At 40.3% G+C, this 18453-nt stretch overlaps 1 protein-coding gene across 1 annotated transcript in view; it reads left to right on the forward strand.

The window, feature by feature from the left end:
• Window positions 1-18453, forward strand: part of LOC144596566 (forkhead box protein N2-like) — a 35196-nt gene that overhangs the window by 1935 nt on the left and 14808 nt on the right. The window contains exons 2-3 of the mRNA XM_078405024.1: window positions 3527-3605; window positions 10283-10835. Of these exons, the coding sequence (XP_078261150.1) occupies window positions 10296-10835 (540 nt within the window). The 5' untranslated portion in view covers window positions 3527-3605; window positions 10283-10295. The remainder of the gene's footprint in view (window positions 1-3526; window positions 3606-10282; window positions 10836-18453) is intronic.

The raw sequence follows: 18453 nt of genomic DNA on the forward strand, positions 1-18453 counted from the left end.
ATTTTATTCTCTACACGTTCCCATCAAGTTACAATATTCACAACATTGCCTGTTTTTAATTGTGGATATCTAGCACCTAGATTGTTTTGTTTATCATTATCTACCAACCTGCACGTTTTTGAAACGTGGGAAGAAAATGGACCATCTGGCTGAAAACTATGCAGTTACGTGGAGAATGTACATACAGACAACACCCGAGGTCAGGGTTGAACCTGGGTCTCTGGCGCTATGGGGCAGCGGCTCTCGTAGTTGCACCATTGCTGTCCCAAATACCAATTAAATGCTGTATTTAGAAAATTCAGAAATTTAGAAAATTATTGATAAAATTGTATGTGCACACATGATTTTCACACAAAATTCAAATGCTATGTTTGAAGGTGCCATTAGGATTTTTTCAACTTTTAATAACATTCCTCTTCTGATGACTAAAATTGGTTGCCTGTGCATTTAGCTGCACTCCATGGTCTTTCCGAAACTTTTTTATTTTAAAAAAACTGCAGGCACTGGAAATGAACAAAGACTGTAAATTCCCAACAGATCAGGCAACTTATGAGAGAAACAAAGTTTGCACTTTATAGTTAATTGTTGACTTTGATTCTTTCTCCGCCAATGCTGTTTGACCAGCTGAATATTTGGAGCATTTTCTGTTTAATTTTCAGTGTCCCTAGACAGTCATTGCTTTATGGCAGTTAAAGATGTACTGCTTTGTTGTTGAAAGTGCATCATTGGCAAGCTAAATCTTCTCATTAAACAATTAAGTATTTGCAACTATTTCATTTGGAATTACCCCATGGCAACAGAGGCCATTTCGAAGCCCATTCAACTCTCTGTATGAGATGAATACATTTGAACATGTGAAAGACTGCTATTTCTTGAAACATGAGCATTTGTTCCTGAGATGTGTCAGTTTCAAATGGGACAATCTGCTGACTCTCAAACCCTGTTGCAGGAGATTTGATTGTCAATAGTATTCAAAAGGGGAGGTGATATGTTGTTTCTGTGTTTCTAAGCTTCGCACTATGCATGAGCAAGGAAGAAAGAAATACTTTAATGAACTTGAATAAAAATCATAAAATTGTACAACCCACTGTGCCTTTGCCAAAAGTTTTTACCTATCTACACTAACTGCAAATGCATTGTCTATTTAATTATAGACAATAGACAATAGGTGCAGGAGTAGGCCATTTGGCTCTCGAGCCAGCACCACCATTCAATGTGAACATGGCTGATCATTCTCAATCAGTACCCCGTTCCTGCCTTCTCCCCATACCCCCTGACTCCGCTATCCTTAAGAGCTCTCTCTTGAATGCATTCAGAGAATTGGCCTCCACTGCCCCCTGAGGCAGAGAATTCCGCTGATTCACAACTCTCTGACTGAAAAGGTTTTTCCTCATCTCCGTTCTAAATGGCCTACCCCTTATTCTTAAACTGTGGCCCCTGGTTCTGGACTCCCTCAACATTGGGAACATGTTTCCTGCCTCTAACGTGTCCAACCCCTTAATAATCTTATATGTTTCAATAAGATCCCCTCTCATCCTTCCAAATTCCAGTGTACACAAGCTTAGTCGCTCCAGTCTTTCAACATATGACAGTCCCGCCATTCCAGGAATTAACCCAGTAAACCTATTGGCTTTCTTCACTGCCTGCTGTACCTGCATGCTTCCTTTCAGTGACTGATGCACTAGGACACCCAAATCTCGTTGTACGTCCCCTTTTCCTAACTTGACACCATTCAGATAATACTCTGCCTTCCTATTCTTACCACCAAAGTGGATAACCTCACACTTATCCACATTGAACTGCATCTGCCATGCATCCGCCCACTCACACAACCTGTCCAAGTCACCCTGCAACCTCATAGCATCTTCCTCACAGTTCACACTGCCACCCAGCGTTGTGTCATCTGCAAATTTGCTAATGTTACTTTTAATCCTTTCATCCAAGTCATTAATGTATATTGTAAATAGCTGCGGTCCCAGCACCGAGCCTTGCGGTATTCCACTAGTCACTGCCTGCCATTTATCCCCACTCTTTGCTTTCTGTCTGCCAACCAATTTTCTATCCATGTCAGTACCCTACCCCCAATACTATGTGCTCTAATTTTGCCCACTAATCTATGTGGGACCTTGTCGAAGGCTTTCTGAAAGTCGAGGTACACCACATCCACCGGCTCTCCCCTGTCAATTTTCCTCGTTACATCCTCAAAAAATTCCAGAAGATTAGTCAAGCATGATTTCCCCTTTGTAAATCCATGCTGACTCGGAACGATCCTGTTACTGCTATCCAAATGCTCCACAATCTCGTCTTTTATAATTGACTCCAGCATCTTCCCCACCACTGATGTCAGACTAACTGGTCTATAATTTCCCATTTTCTCTCTCCTTCCTTTCTTAAAAAGTGCGATAACATTAGCTACCCCCCAATCCACAGGAACTGATCCTGAACCTATAGAACATTGAAAAATGATCACCAATGCTTCCACAATTTCTAGAGCCACCTCCTTAAGTACCCTGGGATGCAGACCATCAGGCCCTGGGGATTTATCAGCCTTCAGTCCCATCAGTCTACCCAACACCATTTCCTGCCCTAATGTGGATTTCCTTCAGTTCCTCTGTCACCCTAGGATCTCTGGCCACTAGAACATCTGGGCGATTGTTTGTATTATATTTGATTGCATCACCTGCTCTGGCAGATATGCAACATGATGAGTTTAAAAAACAACTTTCCCCTCCGATCCCCTTTAAAACTCCCTCCTCTCACCTTAAACCTATAGAGTAGTCTGAGAACAGCTCCCACAAATGCCAATGAAATTAATACAAAGTCAGAAGATGTCCAAGTTTGACTGCAACTTAACTAGTGTTGCTTGGGAAAGCAATTCAAATACATCAGTTGTGGGAGAAGAAACATTACCTAGGTTCACAATAATAATCATTATTGTGAGATTCAAGGAAGGTACAAATGAGAATTGTGTGCAGTTATTATGTTTCTTGGTAGATTTGGTTAATATTTCATTGCCTTTAAATGCAGCAATGTGGCGCAGCGAGTAGAATTGCTACTTTGCAACGTCAGAGACCTGGGTTTGATCCTGACCTTGGGTGCTGTCCATGTGTAGTTTGCATGTTCTCTCTGTGGCTGTATGAGTTTTCTCTGGGTGCTCCAGTTTCCTCCCACATCCCAAAAGATGCGTGGGGTTGTAGGTTAATTGACCTCTGTAAATTGCTCCTAGTATGTAGGAACTGGATGCAAAAGTGGAATAACAAAACTAATGTGATTGGGTGATCAATGGTTGGCATGGATCTGGTGGGCAGAAGAGCCTGTTCCTATGCGGTCTCTCTAAACTATGGCCTTTCATCTCATAAAAGGTACTTGAAAACTACCAGGCCATGGAGCGAATGTCGTTAGAAAATCAGGAAAAAGCCATAACGATGCTATGTTTTACCAGATATCAAAGATGTGACCATGGCACTTTTTCTTTGTAATATAAAACATCAGAATGTTGTCTCAAGTTTTCTTATTTATGTTTTAGGTCCTGAATTGAAATGACTACCATATGCTGGCACTGATCAAGTTAAAATTGCATTGAAGTGATTAGAGTACAATCTTGGGTGAGTTTTGAAGGTTGTATGTAATGCTGTTCCCAGCAACCATTTTCTCTCTTTGCCAATATGCAAAATTACTGTACCAACCTGGCATCTGCTTTGCACCAGTCCTGGCACCAATTTGAAATCCTGCTGGTTATTTTTCATTGTTTAAAAATTCCTTATATCTCTGATTATAATCCTAGCAGTAATATGCACCTTTAGCCAATTCCTCTTCAAAGACAAATTGTGCACAATAAGTCGTAGCAAGATTTAAATTTGGGACGATCTGATAAGGGATGATGTGTTAGTTATTGAAATGGAAAACGGTGGACTCACGATCACTTAAGAGATTGGATGAAACATTAAACAGATAACCCAGCTTTCCCTCAAGTGGATGTAAAACAATCAGTGGCACTTTTTCCAACAGCACGGTGGTTCCCCATTGTAGACCAATACTTCATCAATTCACAATACAAAAAAATATATATTTTGCTGTGCTCAAAATGGCTGCTGCTTTTCCAATTAAGACAATAACTACATTTTACAAGTATTGCTTAGCTGCAAAGTGCTTTGAAATTTATTTTGTTTACTCCTCTGAATCACTTAAGATACTTAAGGTCGAAAACAATTAGTTTGTTCTTGCACATCCACCTAGAGTAAAGTAAAACCCAAATTTCCTCATCTCATCAAACTGCCGAGCACTCCACTATCCTACCTGGAAATCCATTCCAACGGTTCATCGTTTTTTACATCCAGAATTTAACCTGACCACCACTGTGATACCTTCAATTTGTACCAGCATGTGCAGTTATTTTCATACACCACTGTGAAAGCATCTTTTCACTTGCTTAATTCAATGCTTCCCAGCTAGCATAGTGTCTTGGATTTAACTGGGGTTGTGTTGCTCTTGGGTTTATTCATTGTCTCATCCCAAGATGTCCTGGGAAATGAGCTTTCTCCTTAAATTGCCATAACTAATGTAGGCAGGAATTTCAGCATATCTATCCAGTGGTGATATTAAAAAAATTGCACAAAAATGCTGGTTGTGCCACATTGTTACTCTGTCCACCCAGTAATCTTTTCTTGTGCAGACCTCAGAAGAGATTGTCTGTGTTAGAAGTATGGTATTGAATATGTGAGGAACGTGTTCTGCCCAAAAGAGATGACTGTCTGTAACTATGACCTTAAGTTTGAGAGTGTCGGCCTAGGAAAGAACATTGATGTTAGTTTGCTCATCCTAGCAATGAACTTGGAAGAATTTGGAGAGGCAGCATTAGAGATATTCTTCCAGTGCCTTGAGATGCCAGGTCTCAGAAGCATATAGAAATACAGGGATCACTGAACCATAGCCTTCGTGCCAGGTCTCAGATTTTGATCTTCACTACCTCTGCGTGGATACATAGATGGTGATGGTGAATTTCATTCTGAGAATATATGTTCTGCATTTTCCAGGGTGTAATGGTGAACCTTTAAAGTTAGGAAGCAGTGTTGTATGGACAGGTTGGTTAAGGACCTTTGTCCTGCAGAGGTTAAGGCAATTATTTTGTATACTTCAGTATTAAGTAGGTTTCTTAAGTTAGCTACCTGGCATAATACGAGGACACTGAACAGCTGGATCAATCCAAAATTACAACTTTAGAAAATTATTCTTGGATTAAGTGTATTTTTAGACTGATGTTTGACTGCGAACGATGAATGCAGGTTTCATTGTTTCGAGAGAATGCGTTGGCTTCTTTGTCAAGGGCAGACATTAATGTATTAGTCATAGAGCTGTAAGGAGATATGACACACAAGAGGTTCTTCAGCTCATGGAGCCAGCCTCAACCACCCACTTGCACTAATCCAAAAGGAAACCCACGCATTCATAGGGAGAGGAGAAAGTGCAAATTCTACACAGACAGTACCTACATCAGGATCAAACCTGGGTCTCTTACTGCTGTGAGGCACGATTCTACCAGCTGCGTCAATGTGCCACTGGTTAGCCTTTTAATGAGAAAGGGGAATGTTTGATTTTTTTCCTATGAAAGGGTTTGATATACATTTGGTTAAGGAATTACTTTATATGATTTGTGCATTTGGTGTTTTGGAACATTCTGTTTAAAAAAAAAATGTTTGTATATAATGTGTAGGAAGGAACTGCAGATGCTGGTTTAAACTGAAGTTATACACAAGAAGCTGGAGTAACTCAGCATGTCAGACAGCATCTCTGGAGAAAAGAAATAGGTGACGTTTCAGGGCCGAGACCTTTCTTCAGACTGAGAAAGCTTTCCCCTGACCCAGTCTGAAGAAGGGTCTCAGCCCGAAACATCACCAATTCCTTTTCTCCAGAGATGCTGTCTGAGCCGCTGAATAACTCCAGCTTCTCATGTTTATATATAAACTCCCCAGTTTTGCACCTACTATTAAGAAGATAACTAAAACAACTTTTTATGTTTATTATATTTCAATTAAGGAGTCATCAAAAATGTTTCTGAACTGTTTTATTAGCTTTTTGAAAAATCTGATTTGTTTTTAAATGATGCAAAGACACATTAACTTCCTTCCTCTGACTATTTTGATTTCTCTGTTAGTTGGCCTTTATGGGTGGTGCTTAAATAACAGCATGTTGTATCGGAAACTTCAGTGAGTTCAGAGTGGAAGGACATCTTCCACTGCACACTCTGTGATGTAAAACAAATCAACATTTCTTATTGTGTGATATTGTTGATCAGTTTTTCTGCAATTCTTAATTTTGGGATGTAAAACTGATTTTAGTAAATCTTAGTTAATGTGGTATCTGGGAAAAATGTGACTGATTAGTCACAGCAACATGGAGTATAAGACGTAGGAATGTTTCCCAGTTTGGGGGCCTACCTTGCACACCATAAAGCAAAGATCCAAGCTATAATTCCCATAAACTGCCCATCTGACTCCAGGGGATGCAAATTCTGGGACTGAATCCAGGATCCTAGTTGGGGAGCACAAATCCTGAGATGATTTCCAGATTCTGGGCAAGACTAATCGAAAACCAAAAATGAAGAAAATGGCCAAGAACCAAAAAATCAAAAATAACCAATTTGGCATTATACAATTTGTTCAGCAGCCTTTTTTAAAATTTCCCTTTTGTCCATGTCAAGATATGAATATGTAACACAAAGAGGACTCTGAGGATCTTTTCCCATCGTCTTGTAAATCAATCTTGACAACTTTCTTTCATTCTTTAACCAATTTCAGGGAAGAAGATTCAGCACTACCGTTTTGTCTGCATTGATATTCCCAATGTTTTCCCCAGTAACCTGTGAGGTCACAGATAAATGGTGCTCAACAGACACTGGGGATCTGGAAAAGCCTCCAATCTTACCGCCATGAATACAAAAACAGTGGCTTCAGTAGATAAAGTCCGTCATTTACTGTTTCAGTACAGGGCAGCTCATTTTCAATTTGAAATATGGGCCAGTCATATGAACTATAGTGACTTTGATTAGGGCTATTTCATTGGCAGCGATTAAACTTTGATTGGGGAAATTTAAAATAAAAGGTGTGGCTCAGTTTTGGACCAGATTTGAGAGGCAATAATCTGCTCATAGTTGAGACAGAAAAGGGAGTTTGGAACTACAGCTGGCAATTAAGACAACTAATGCTGAAGGAGAAGAAACCTGTTACAATGTCAGCCGATTTAAGGCCTGGGGTAGTCAGCACTTCATAGGAAGTAGGGATTAAGGAGCAGGGAAAGAATATCCTGGAAATACCATGAAAAAGGATGGGATAGAAACAAGGGACAGAATTAGGCCTAAGGCAGAGTGGATCCTGGGAGGGTGTTTGTTTTCATGCGGTTGGTTTTAGGCTTTGTGATAAAATTCATGACCATGAAGGGAAGTAGCTAGGCTAGAGATTCTGTGCCAAAATAGGAAGTGAAGGAAAGCAGACACATAAAATATTAAGACTCTAGGTTAGATCTGGAGCAATAGCTGATTTTGACATGGGGAAAGTCAGGCCACATCCACTTTCAATGAATGGTCAAACCAGTAATGGACCAGACATGCTGGATTCTCCATCATTTGGATGAGGATCAGGGAGTGAAGATGAACATCCTACTGGTGGAATAATTAACAAGTGAGACCATTCAAACATTTTATTGCTTAAAAAGTACTATGGATGGATTGATGAAGTGGCGAACAAACCATATATTACTAGAATGAGCATGATGCCCAGAAAGCCAAAGGTTGTTAGGAATTTGGTGTTTTTCAAAGGCCAGACACTGAAAGAAATTCATTTAGAATTGGAAGAGTGGACATGAAGACGGCGAATACAATTTATTTTTTAAGTTCAATATATATGTGATCAAGGTCATGAAAACAGGAAGACCAATGATGTGGCAATTCCAGGCATCGTTGTAAATTCAAATATCTATATAAAACCAGTGCATCCATTACCATCTACTTCGCAACCATCCATCCTCTGTCACATGCTGTCCCAGATCTGTGAATGTTTAAAATGAATAGGAATACCAAATAAAAAGTCAACATCTTCTTCAATTTCTCAACCATTTCCTTAACTTGCCCAACTATCTTAAAAAATGTATAAACTGCATCACATTACTTTTCACTAGAACCACTTATAATGGAATATATTTGTAACTTTCTCGTGAAGTCCATTACTTCAAACTTGCATTGAATTATGCAGAAACAAAGAACAGCAGGTGTTGGTTTATAAAAAACCCCACAAAATGCTGGAGTAACTCAACAGATCAGGTATCATCCCTAGAGAACATGAATATATGATGTTTCAGGTCAGGGATGAATGTCTGAAGTAGGGTCATGACCCGATACGTCACCTGTCCACATTCAGGCATGCTGCCTGACCCGTTGAGTTAATTTAGAACCTGGTGTCTTTTACATTAAATTATAAATACTCATATTACAACACTTTTTAGAGTTTAAGGTATGGGAATCCATCTCTAAACGTTCTTACCTACATTCTCCTTTAAAAATGGCCCTTAAAGACAAACAATTCATTCGCCTCCTGTCCTATTTATTTTCATGGTTTGATGTCATATTTAATTTGGTAACACTCTTGTGAAGTGCGTAAGGGATGATAAAAGTACAGCACAAATTACAGTTATCGGTGGAATTCACCCATCCTGATGGTTCTACCTCGTGGAGTTACATTTGCATTATCGGTATCCTTGGAAATGACTTATTGCACTGTCTGCTTTTATGCTCAAGGCCTTTCACAATCAGTGGGCACTGCAGGGACTTGTATGTTTGAATGATGTACATCATATCAGAGAACACAGGGAGGGAGAAGGAAATGGAAAACATAAGAATGGGGGAACTCAAATTGACTTTTGGATCAATAGAATAGATAGGCATCAAAATCGAACACCACATAAAGCAGTGAATGTGTGGAAAAACTGGAGGATGTTTCGGCATCAGATTTGCTTTTGTGGGCGCCTTCTTGAATTGAAATGGGTGGGGTAGGAGGACTTGCTCCTGAAGCAGGTGAGCATTGTGTTGCTAATTAGATATTTAACTAAATAGCCACTCAACAGCATGGCTGATGTCTTTAATGGAAAAACTGGGGGGGGGGGGAGACCAACTAATAACCATGTCTCATCTGGGTATTCCTGCCTATCCCTGGTAACCTTTGGATCAAATTTTCCCATAAAAATATTCAAAGATTCTACTTCCCAACATCCTTTTTGGAAGAGATTCCTGAAAATGTGCTACTCTGAGGGTTAAAAAAAATGAATCTCCTCTGTGATTTAAACTTTTTTTTAAAAATGGTCTCGATTTTCTCACAAAAACAAACCTCCCCTTGTTACGCCAATCCTGTCAAGACATCTTACGATCTTGTATGTCTCATTTCAAACAGTTGCGGCCCCAACACCGAGCCTTGCGGCACTCTACTCGCCACTGCCTGCCATTCTGAAAAGGAGCCGTTTACTCCTACTCTTTGCTTCCTGTCTGCCAACCAATTTTGCTCACCAATCTCCCGTATGGGACTTTATCAGAGGCTTTCTGAAAGTCTAGATACACTACATCCACTGGCTCCCTTTCATCCAATTTACTTGTCACATTCCTTAAAGCATGATGAAATTTAGTGGTCTGTAGCTGGTTACACCACAAATGGTTTTCTAGGAACATAACGCGGGGATGCACTTTTGTTTTTGAACATAAACGGTTCAATACAGCAAAGTTGTGTTGTGAGAAATTTAGACCGAATGATTGACCAGGTCCAATTGTTTGATATTTCCATTATTTATATTCAAGTGTGGAAGATTGCCTGATGTCCTGGTTTTAAACATGAGTAGAACTATACAATTTATTAGGAACCATCTGATGGGTTTATGCACAGGGTATATATGGTATTGTTAGCCAATGATTTGAAGATGGATCAATGAATGACGCATAGCTTTGTACAAGAAACATGGCCTATTTAGCCATTTAAAGAGCAGAGGAAAGAGAAACTGCCACAGGTTCTAATAAAAGATTGTTTCTCAAGAAAAATGCTGTGATGGTTACATAATGTACATAAAATAAAGTACATAGTGTACATTAAAATCAATTTTGATTACTTTTTCTGCTGTGTGGTCATGAAGCTTGATTGACATGGAACTATTCCATTCTGTGTTACTATAATCTTTTGCGACCTGTGATGAAAGTCGTAAAGGTGAAAACAGATGCTCTCTTTGATTATATTCCCTTTTCTTTGCTTTATAGATGTGAAAGTTAAATGGGTCCAATCAGCAGCATGTCTCCATTGAAGAAAGGGGAGACCTCGGGCACAGAGGAGCCTTGCGGCTTGAATTCAAACTGTCCAACAGATGTTCTTCCAGAGGTGATGGGTGGTTCCAGGCCCGGAACTATTTTTGCAGAGAAAGGAATGACAGATGATGAGGAGCTTACAAACCTCAACTGGCTTCATGAAAATAAAAACCTACTCAAAAACCTTAGCCTTGGCAGTGAGATGCTACGAAGTGTTAGTCCTACTCGTGATGTTACTGAAGAAGACACTTCATCTTTGCCACTCTCTGATTCACTTAACAATGAGAAGGGTGGATTGAACTCCAAGCCTCCCTATTCATTTAGCTGCCTTATTTTTATGGCGATTGATCACTCGGCCAGAAAATGTCTGCCAGTCAAGGATATCTACAATTGGATATTGGAACGTTTTCCTTATTTTACCAATGCACCCACTGGCTGGAAGAACTCTGTAAGGCACAATCTTTCCTTGAACAAATGTTTCCGGAAAGCGGAAAAGGGTCATGGCAAGGTTAGTGTTCACAGTTCAATGTCTCAATCAGACCATGCAAATGTTTTTTTTAAAAAGACAGTGCTGGAATGACTCAGCTGGTTAGGCAGCTTCTGTGGAGAACCTGGATAGGGGCCATTTCAGTTGTGACCTTCTGACCTGAAACGTCACCTATCCATATATTCCAGAGCTGCTGCCTGACCCGCTGAGTTACTCCAGCAGTTTTTTTTTTGTAAACCAGCATCAGCAGTTCCTTCTTTCTACATGTGAATGTCAAGATAGACTGTTAATTGCTTGGCTGGTAAATGGGGTGCTGAGCAACATCCATAATTTAGACCCTAGATTTGAGTTCTGATCTGTGTAAATTTGCTGATCTGAGCTGTGTACTGCTGAGAATTTCAGCACATGAAAGCAATTAGTGAAAATGAGCTCAAGGTTCTTGTTCAGTACATGCTAGTTGATGACATAATTTTACTATGTTAAACTTTCCTTGCTTCTTGAAATAGGAGCTGCAAAATTTAGAATGGACAAAATGGAGGGGGTCTACTGGAGGAGTTCTCAACTTGTGTAAATGAAATCCACTACAAGTACCAGATGAAAATAGTTCCTAAAAATGATTGCAACAAAAGATTACTGGTTTTGATGGAATTCCATGTGTATGTTATTGAATAGACCTTCAAGTTGGCAGCCACATTTTTCTAACAGGAGGAAGATTAGATTATCAAAAAAAATAATAGGAAGGGACTGACGTCTTTTCATACGACTGCTCAGTAGTGAACTATTACAGTTTTATCTTGTGTCCCTTCAAGTGTGATTTCTGAAACATTAAATGTTTGTAACTAAACTAACCATTTCCCCACAATTTAGTCTTTTCGAAGTACAGATATCAGATTTTTTTAAATGCCCCAAAAAGTCTGCATTTCACAATCCCCCCCCCCCCCCCCATATCTTCTCTGTTGTGTTTGTAAATATTTACAGTAATAAAAAGAGAAGGTCGATAGAACATTGACAAAACACTGGTTAGGACTCACTTGGATTTCTGTGTGCAGTTCTGGTTGCCACACTATAGGAAGATTGTCAATGTGCTGGAGAGAGTCAAGAGGAGTTTTACCAGGATGTTGCCTGGATGGGAGGATTTTGGTTATGGGGAGAGATTGTAGAGGCTATTCCTGTTTCCCTGGAGAGAAGGAGATTGAAAAGTGAGCTGATAGGTTAAAAAGACAAGACAATAGGTGCAGAAGTAGGCCATTCAGCCCTTCGAGCCAGCACCTAAGACTGAGAGGTATAGATGGGTTATACAGTCAAGATCTTTTCCCCCATAGTAACGGTATTAAACGCAGAAGGGAATCGGTTAAAGCTGAGAGGTAGGAATTTTAAAGTGGATTTGAAGGGTGTTTTTTTAATATAGTGAATGATTGATATCTGAAACAGGTTTATAAAATGATGAGGTACATAGATAGGGGAGATCTTTTTCCCAATGTATGTAGGGGGGGGGGTTTGGGGGGAGCGCAAAGGTTTAAGCTGTGAGAGGGAAGATTTAAAGGGAATCTGAGGGGCAGGTTATTTTTTTACACACATGGTCATCAGCAAATGGATCAGGCTGCTTGAGAAGGCGGTAGAGGCACGTACAAATGCAATGGTAAAAGACATTCAGATGAATACCTGCATAAGAACGGTTTAGAAGGATATTGGCCAAACACAAAATGAGATTTGTACAGATAGGCTTGGATGTTAGGCAAAGAGCTAATTTCTATGTTTATAACTCTGTATCTGGAAATCACTGCAAGTGAAGTTGGAAGTCAGATACAATTACTACGTGTAAAAAGCATTTAGACAGACACTTAAATATGCAAGGCCTAGAAGGATCTAGTCCCAGTGCAGGCAAATGGAATTATCGTAGACTGGCAAAACAGTTTGCATGAATGCAGGGAAGGGCCAATTTCTGCACTGCAAGATAAGTTCACTTTTGTGAAAACTGTTGACAGATGATACTACACATTAAGACTGGTGATTCTACTCCATGTACGGGTGGGAAGGTACAACATAAATGGAAGTCCACAGAAAAATTCTAGTTACACAACTGCATGTTGATAAGTCCATGTATTAGATGTTTACAAATAATCAAAAAGCAACAGGCAAGATTCTACTCTTGCAATAAATGGTTGGACAGAGCAAGTAAACCTACAATTTAAGGACAGGGATGAAACCCTTTAACATTGTATGCATCATCTCGCGTAAGGCTTTTGACTCGTGTGTACAATGAAGGACCTGAAACTTGTAGTAGAGTACACTGTTGCTATATTGTGGGGGATGGTGTGTCCTGTCCTCTCCTTGTCCAGTCCCTTCCCACCTACATCAGAGACCCCTCACATGGTCCTCGACTCTTCAGTAACTTTCAGTTTTCAGGCCCCCATGGGCCTCCAGTCTCTTTACACCTCAATCCCCCACCAAGAAGGTCTCGAGGCCCTCCAGTTCTTTCTTGAACAGAGCTCAAATAAATTTCCCTCTGCTGATACTCTCCACAACCTGGTGGAACTTGTTATCACCCTCAACAACTTCTCTTGTGACTCCTCACTTTTTTCAAGTTAAAGGTGTGGCATGGGCACTCGTATAGGCCAGCGTTTTTGTTGGTTACATCGAACAGTCCTTGTTCCAAATGTACACTGGCACTGTCCCCCAATTCTTTCTCTGCTACATCGACGACTGGATCCTGGCTGCCTCCTGCACCCGTGCAGAACTTGTTGATTTCACTAACTGTACCACCAACTTTCTCCTGCCCTCAATTTCACTTATCTCTGACACCTCTCTCCCCTTTCTTCATCTCTCCATCTCTATCACGGGGAACAGGCTATCAACAGAGGTCTACAACAAACTTACCAACTCCCACAGTTATCTGGACTACAATTCCTCCCACCCAGCCTCTTGCAAAGACGATATCCCTATCTCTCAATTTCTCTGTCTCCATTGCATCTGCCCCCAAGATGAGGCTTTCCATTCTAAGACATCCGAGATGTCCTTGTTCTTTAGTAAACATGGTTCCCCCCTGCCTTCACAGATGGATCCCTCACCCGCGTCTCCTCTGTGTTCCATAGATCTACTCTCGCTCCCAGACGGAACAAAAATAGTTCCCCTGATCCTTCGTCATTTCCATCACTTCCAACATGATCCCACCACCAATCACATCTCTTTCCACCTTCCACAGAGACAGCTCCCTCTGCAACTCCATGGTTAACGCATTCCTTCACACCCAAATCACCTTGCACTTTGCACCTCGACTGCAAGACATGTAACACCTGTCCTTGCACTTCCTCCCTCACCTCTATCCAACGACACCAGCAGTCTGTCCAGGTGAGACTGGTTCACAAGCATGTCCTCTAACCTCATCTACTGCATCCGGTGTTCCGGATGTTTACATCAGCAAGACCAAATGTGGACATGGGTGACCATTTCACCAAACTTGTACTTGGTCTGCTAAGGCCTACTGGATCTCCTGGATTGTACCCATTTTAACTCTCTTCCCATTCCCATAATGACCTTTTTGTCCTGGGTCTCCTTCACTACCAGAGTGAGACCACTCACAAAATGAAGGAACAGCATATCATATATATACAGCCGGAAACAGGCCTTTTCGGCCCTCCAAGTCCGTGCCGCCCAGCGATCCCCGTACATTAACACTATCCTACACCCACTAGGGACAATTTTTACATTTACCCAGCCAATTAACCTACACACCTGTACGTCTTTGGAGTGTGGGAGGAAACCGAAGATCTCGGAGAAAACCCACGCAGGTCACGGGGAGAACGTACAAACTCCTTACAGTGCAGCACCCGTAGTCAGGATCGAACCTGAGTCTCCGGCGCTGCATTCGCTGTAAAGCAGCAACTCTACCGCTGCGCTACCGTGCCTCCAACTTTACATAACTACATAACCCTACTCCTCCCCCTTCTTCCCGTGCCCCACCTGGATTTGCACCTATTTTTCCCTTCCACCTCCATTCCTTCCTCTATCTTCACAAGATGCAATTCTCCAATCCTTTTGTCTCACACTTTCTGTCTTTTCAACTTGGCCTTTGTCCCCCATCTGCCTATTTTTTAAAAACCCTCCCTCACATGTACCAACCTATTATCTGCCAGGCTTTATGCTTTCTTTCCTCTCTTCCAACTTTCTAACACCCCCACCCCACCACTAATCTGTCTGAAGAAAGGTCCCAAACCGAAATATCATCTGTTCATATTCTCTAGAAATGCTGCCTGACCCGCTGAGTTACCCCAACAGTCTTTTTTTGTAAACTAGCATCTGCTGTTCCTTGTTTCCAAACAGAAAGAATGGCATGCCAGACGGCCACACTGCGCTGTCGACATGTGCCTAAACTCATGGCATTTGATCTTATGATTGGAGGGGAGGAAAAAGAACATGCAATTTGCTTCGGACTAAACCAGAAACAGAGAATACAATTATCAGTAATTGGCATGATAAACAGGAATACATTTCCAAAATAAAATTCTCTATTGCTGCTCCCCTTGTCAACCATGCCATGCAAGTCGAAACATCACATTGAAAATTCTCTTCCTGCTTCCTTCCACTTGCCCATCACTGCCATTTATTCGCTTCTTGGCCCTGGCACCTATTTATTTAATTACGTTCTTTGAAACAACTTGGGGTATTTATTCAAACTAAATGTCACTATTTCTTTGCACGTTTTTGTTGTATCATTCCCAATACTGTGGCCAGTTCATTGACATAATCACCTAGAGCTGGCATGCACCTTTTCATCTTGTACAGTGAGGTTGTTTAAATTAAATAAAAATAATTTAAAAGAATATGGGCATATCTTCTTAAATATTAACATTGCAATGGAATTCAATAGTCAGAAGCAGCAATTCTGGATGATTTGAGGTTAACAATCAGCTAATAGGTTAAGTTAGTGATCAGTCTTAGATTGTATTTGATATGTATGTCGTCTTGGGTTAAATATTTGAATTTCATCATTTGCCAGTTTGTTGATAGTAATAAATAGTTACCTACCTAACCTGGTTACTATGATTATTGGTCAGGTAGACTGAAAAGCCTCTGTAGATGTAATGGTCCTGTGGCAGGATCTTTGACAGATGTGAGGCGTTGGCTTCACAGAGCACCAGGCTACTGTGTACTGCAATGTGTCCAGATTGAAAATTGCAGAACTTTGGTTGTTTTTCTATTTACAAATATTTCCTGATTTTTATTTTCAGAGTTTGATGCTAGAATTTTAATGCTGCTTCATTATAATTGTAAATAAAATCATTTTTGAGATTGGATATATTTGCAAAACAGTCAGGAAGTTGCTTACCGGGTGTGGGTTTCATTTTGTGGCCTGGTTTTGAGTTGCTATGGTAACATTTCCTTCGGCTCTATCAGTTTGTGACCTGCCAGTAACATAATACATGACTGATCTGGCTTAAACTGGATAAGAGTATTAATGCATGTGCTTCCTGCTTGTCAAAATTTGTTCTTGAGTCAGGCCATCTAATGGCCAGTTACATGTAAAAGTGGTGCATTTAGGATTTTTTACCTGTCTCTTATTCAACAAAAATGTACTCCTTCAACCCTCGTTGGGAATTGTGTAGATTTCTCTCGCTGAGATTGCCTAATCTTTATTATGGTACTTTTAATAATGAACTGCAAGCATGCAGGCTTTAACAGTGAGACTATGTTCTTGAGTATGTATTTTATAGCGTCACTATTTTCTAGTCGATGGCTAGATTTGCGCGAATGAAGATTTTGCGGTGCAATGCACCCTGTAACTGTGAGTCAATCACAACTAGGTCAATGGGAGTAGGGATCTTCACACCCGTCAAAACTACTGTTTATGTGTAGGAAGGATGTGCAGATGCTGGTTTAAACCGAAGATAGACACAAAAAGCTGGAGTAACACAACGAGTCAGACAGCATCTCTAGAGAAAAGGAATAGAGAGTGGTATTGTTTGCATTGTGTGTAAACAAAACAACATATGTTGAGCAAAGGTTTTTTTTAATGTAACTGTGATGAATAACATATTTACTAAGAACAAGATGGGGTGAAAAGAAATGTATGTATCCACTGGGCAAATGTGATAGTGATCGACAGTTTAAAAGAGTGAGAACTGTTACCTGTAACAACAGCTTAACTTGCCAGTAAAGAATGGAAACTTATTTCAAGCTCCAACCACCCTAAGAAAGGACAGCATTAATGTTTGGGGACTGGAAAAGCTTTAGATAATATTAAACTGGTGTTGTGAGGAGAGAGCAAAGCAGAAGCTTAATTTGGCAATACATCATAATACGAGCCAGTAGTTTTATTTCCGATTAAGCCTGACTTCGTATGGCTTAAATGTTGTGATGCATCTCAAAAGGCTGTGCTAATTGTTTCGGACTTGTTTATTCACAATGTTGAAGATGGGAACATATTTTTTATGCAAGCTCCAAAGAAATGTGGCATTTCCACAATACATAAATGCCTGCTTCCATGCTTTGGAGAAAATATTTGTTTACAGAAAGCCATCTTACTGGAGAAAGAAATAAGAGTGCAAAAACCATTGAATCCTAATGCACAATTATGCACTATAATGCATTATGCTCTATAATGCTCTATAATGCACAATACCCTGATCTGAGGACCTGGCTCCCTTTTCTATAAATGATACTCGACTGGCTGAATTCTTCCAGCATTTTCTGTTTTTGTTCCAGATTCCAGCATCTGCAATATAATTTGTATTCCAAAGACATGGATTATTAATCCAGAAGTATGACGTTGAATTTTGTCAGGGAGGCTGGGGGAATTTAAACCTCAATTTATGAAATTAAATCTGAAATTGAAAGCTAACATAAGTATTAGTGAACATGACAATGACACATACTAGTAAAAATCCATATGGTTCACACATATGTCTGGGAAGGAAACTACCATTCTTGTGTTCTGTCTTAAATGTGACTTCACATCCACCAGAGTGGTTGATAATTAATTGCTCTGTGAAATGGCAGTGACAGTTCTGTAGAAGGGCATTTTGAGATGGCAAATGGATGTTAAACCAAGATAGACACACAATGCTGGAGTAATTTGGTTGTTCAGGCAGCATCTCTGGAGAAAGGAATAGGTGACGTTTTGGATCGCGACCCTCCTTGAGACTCCTGCTCTCCAGCTATGCCTACTTTGAAGATGTTAGCGCAGCCTGGACATCACCATCCCCCCCACCCCCACCATTTTCTGTAAAAAGAAAATGTAATCTTCCATATGGAGTTCAAGAAAATAGGTTGTATTTAAAACTAGACGTAATTTTTCTTCTTGAGGATATATCTGCATCAGCAGGATTGACTAGTCACCAGCAACTGGAAATCAAGGAAATGGCCAGGGCTGTGGAGAATAACTCTTCTTTGGTTTTATTCTTCCACAGGCTTTCCATGTGCCACATGTCCTTGACGATACAGCCAAGGGCAAGGATATTAAATTACATTCATCAATGTTGTGCCTCACTGTATTTGTTACATTTCTGACAACGGAAATTGATGTATCAAAATTGACTTCAAGTCAAAACACACTTATTTTTTCAATTCTCCGGTTCTGATGTCTTCATTTACCCGAAACATTTACTTTACTTTCTTCTCCATAGTGTTTGCCTGACCTGCA

This window comes from Rhinoraja longicauda, chromosome 9 (genome assembly GCF_053455715.1).
Source record: "Rhinoraja longicauda isolate Sanriku21f chromosome 9, sRhiLon1.1, whole genome shotgun sequence".
NCBI classification, from domain to species: domain Eukaryota; kingdom Metazoa; phylum Chordata; class Chondrichthyes; order Rajiformes; family Arhynchobatidae; genus Rhinoraja; species Rhinoraja longicauda.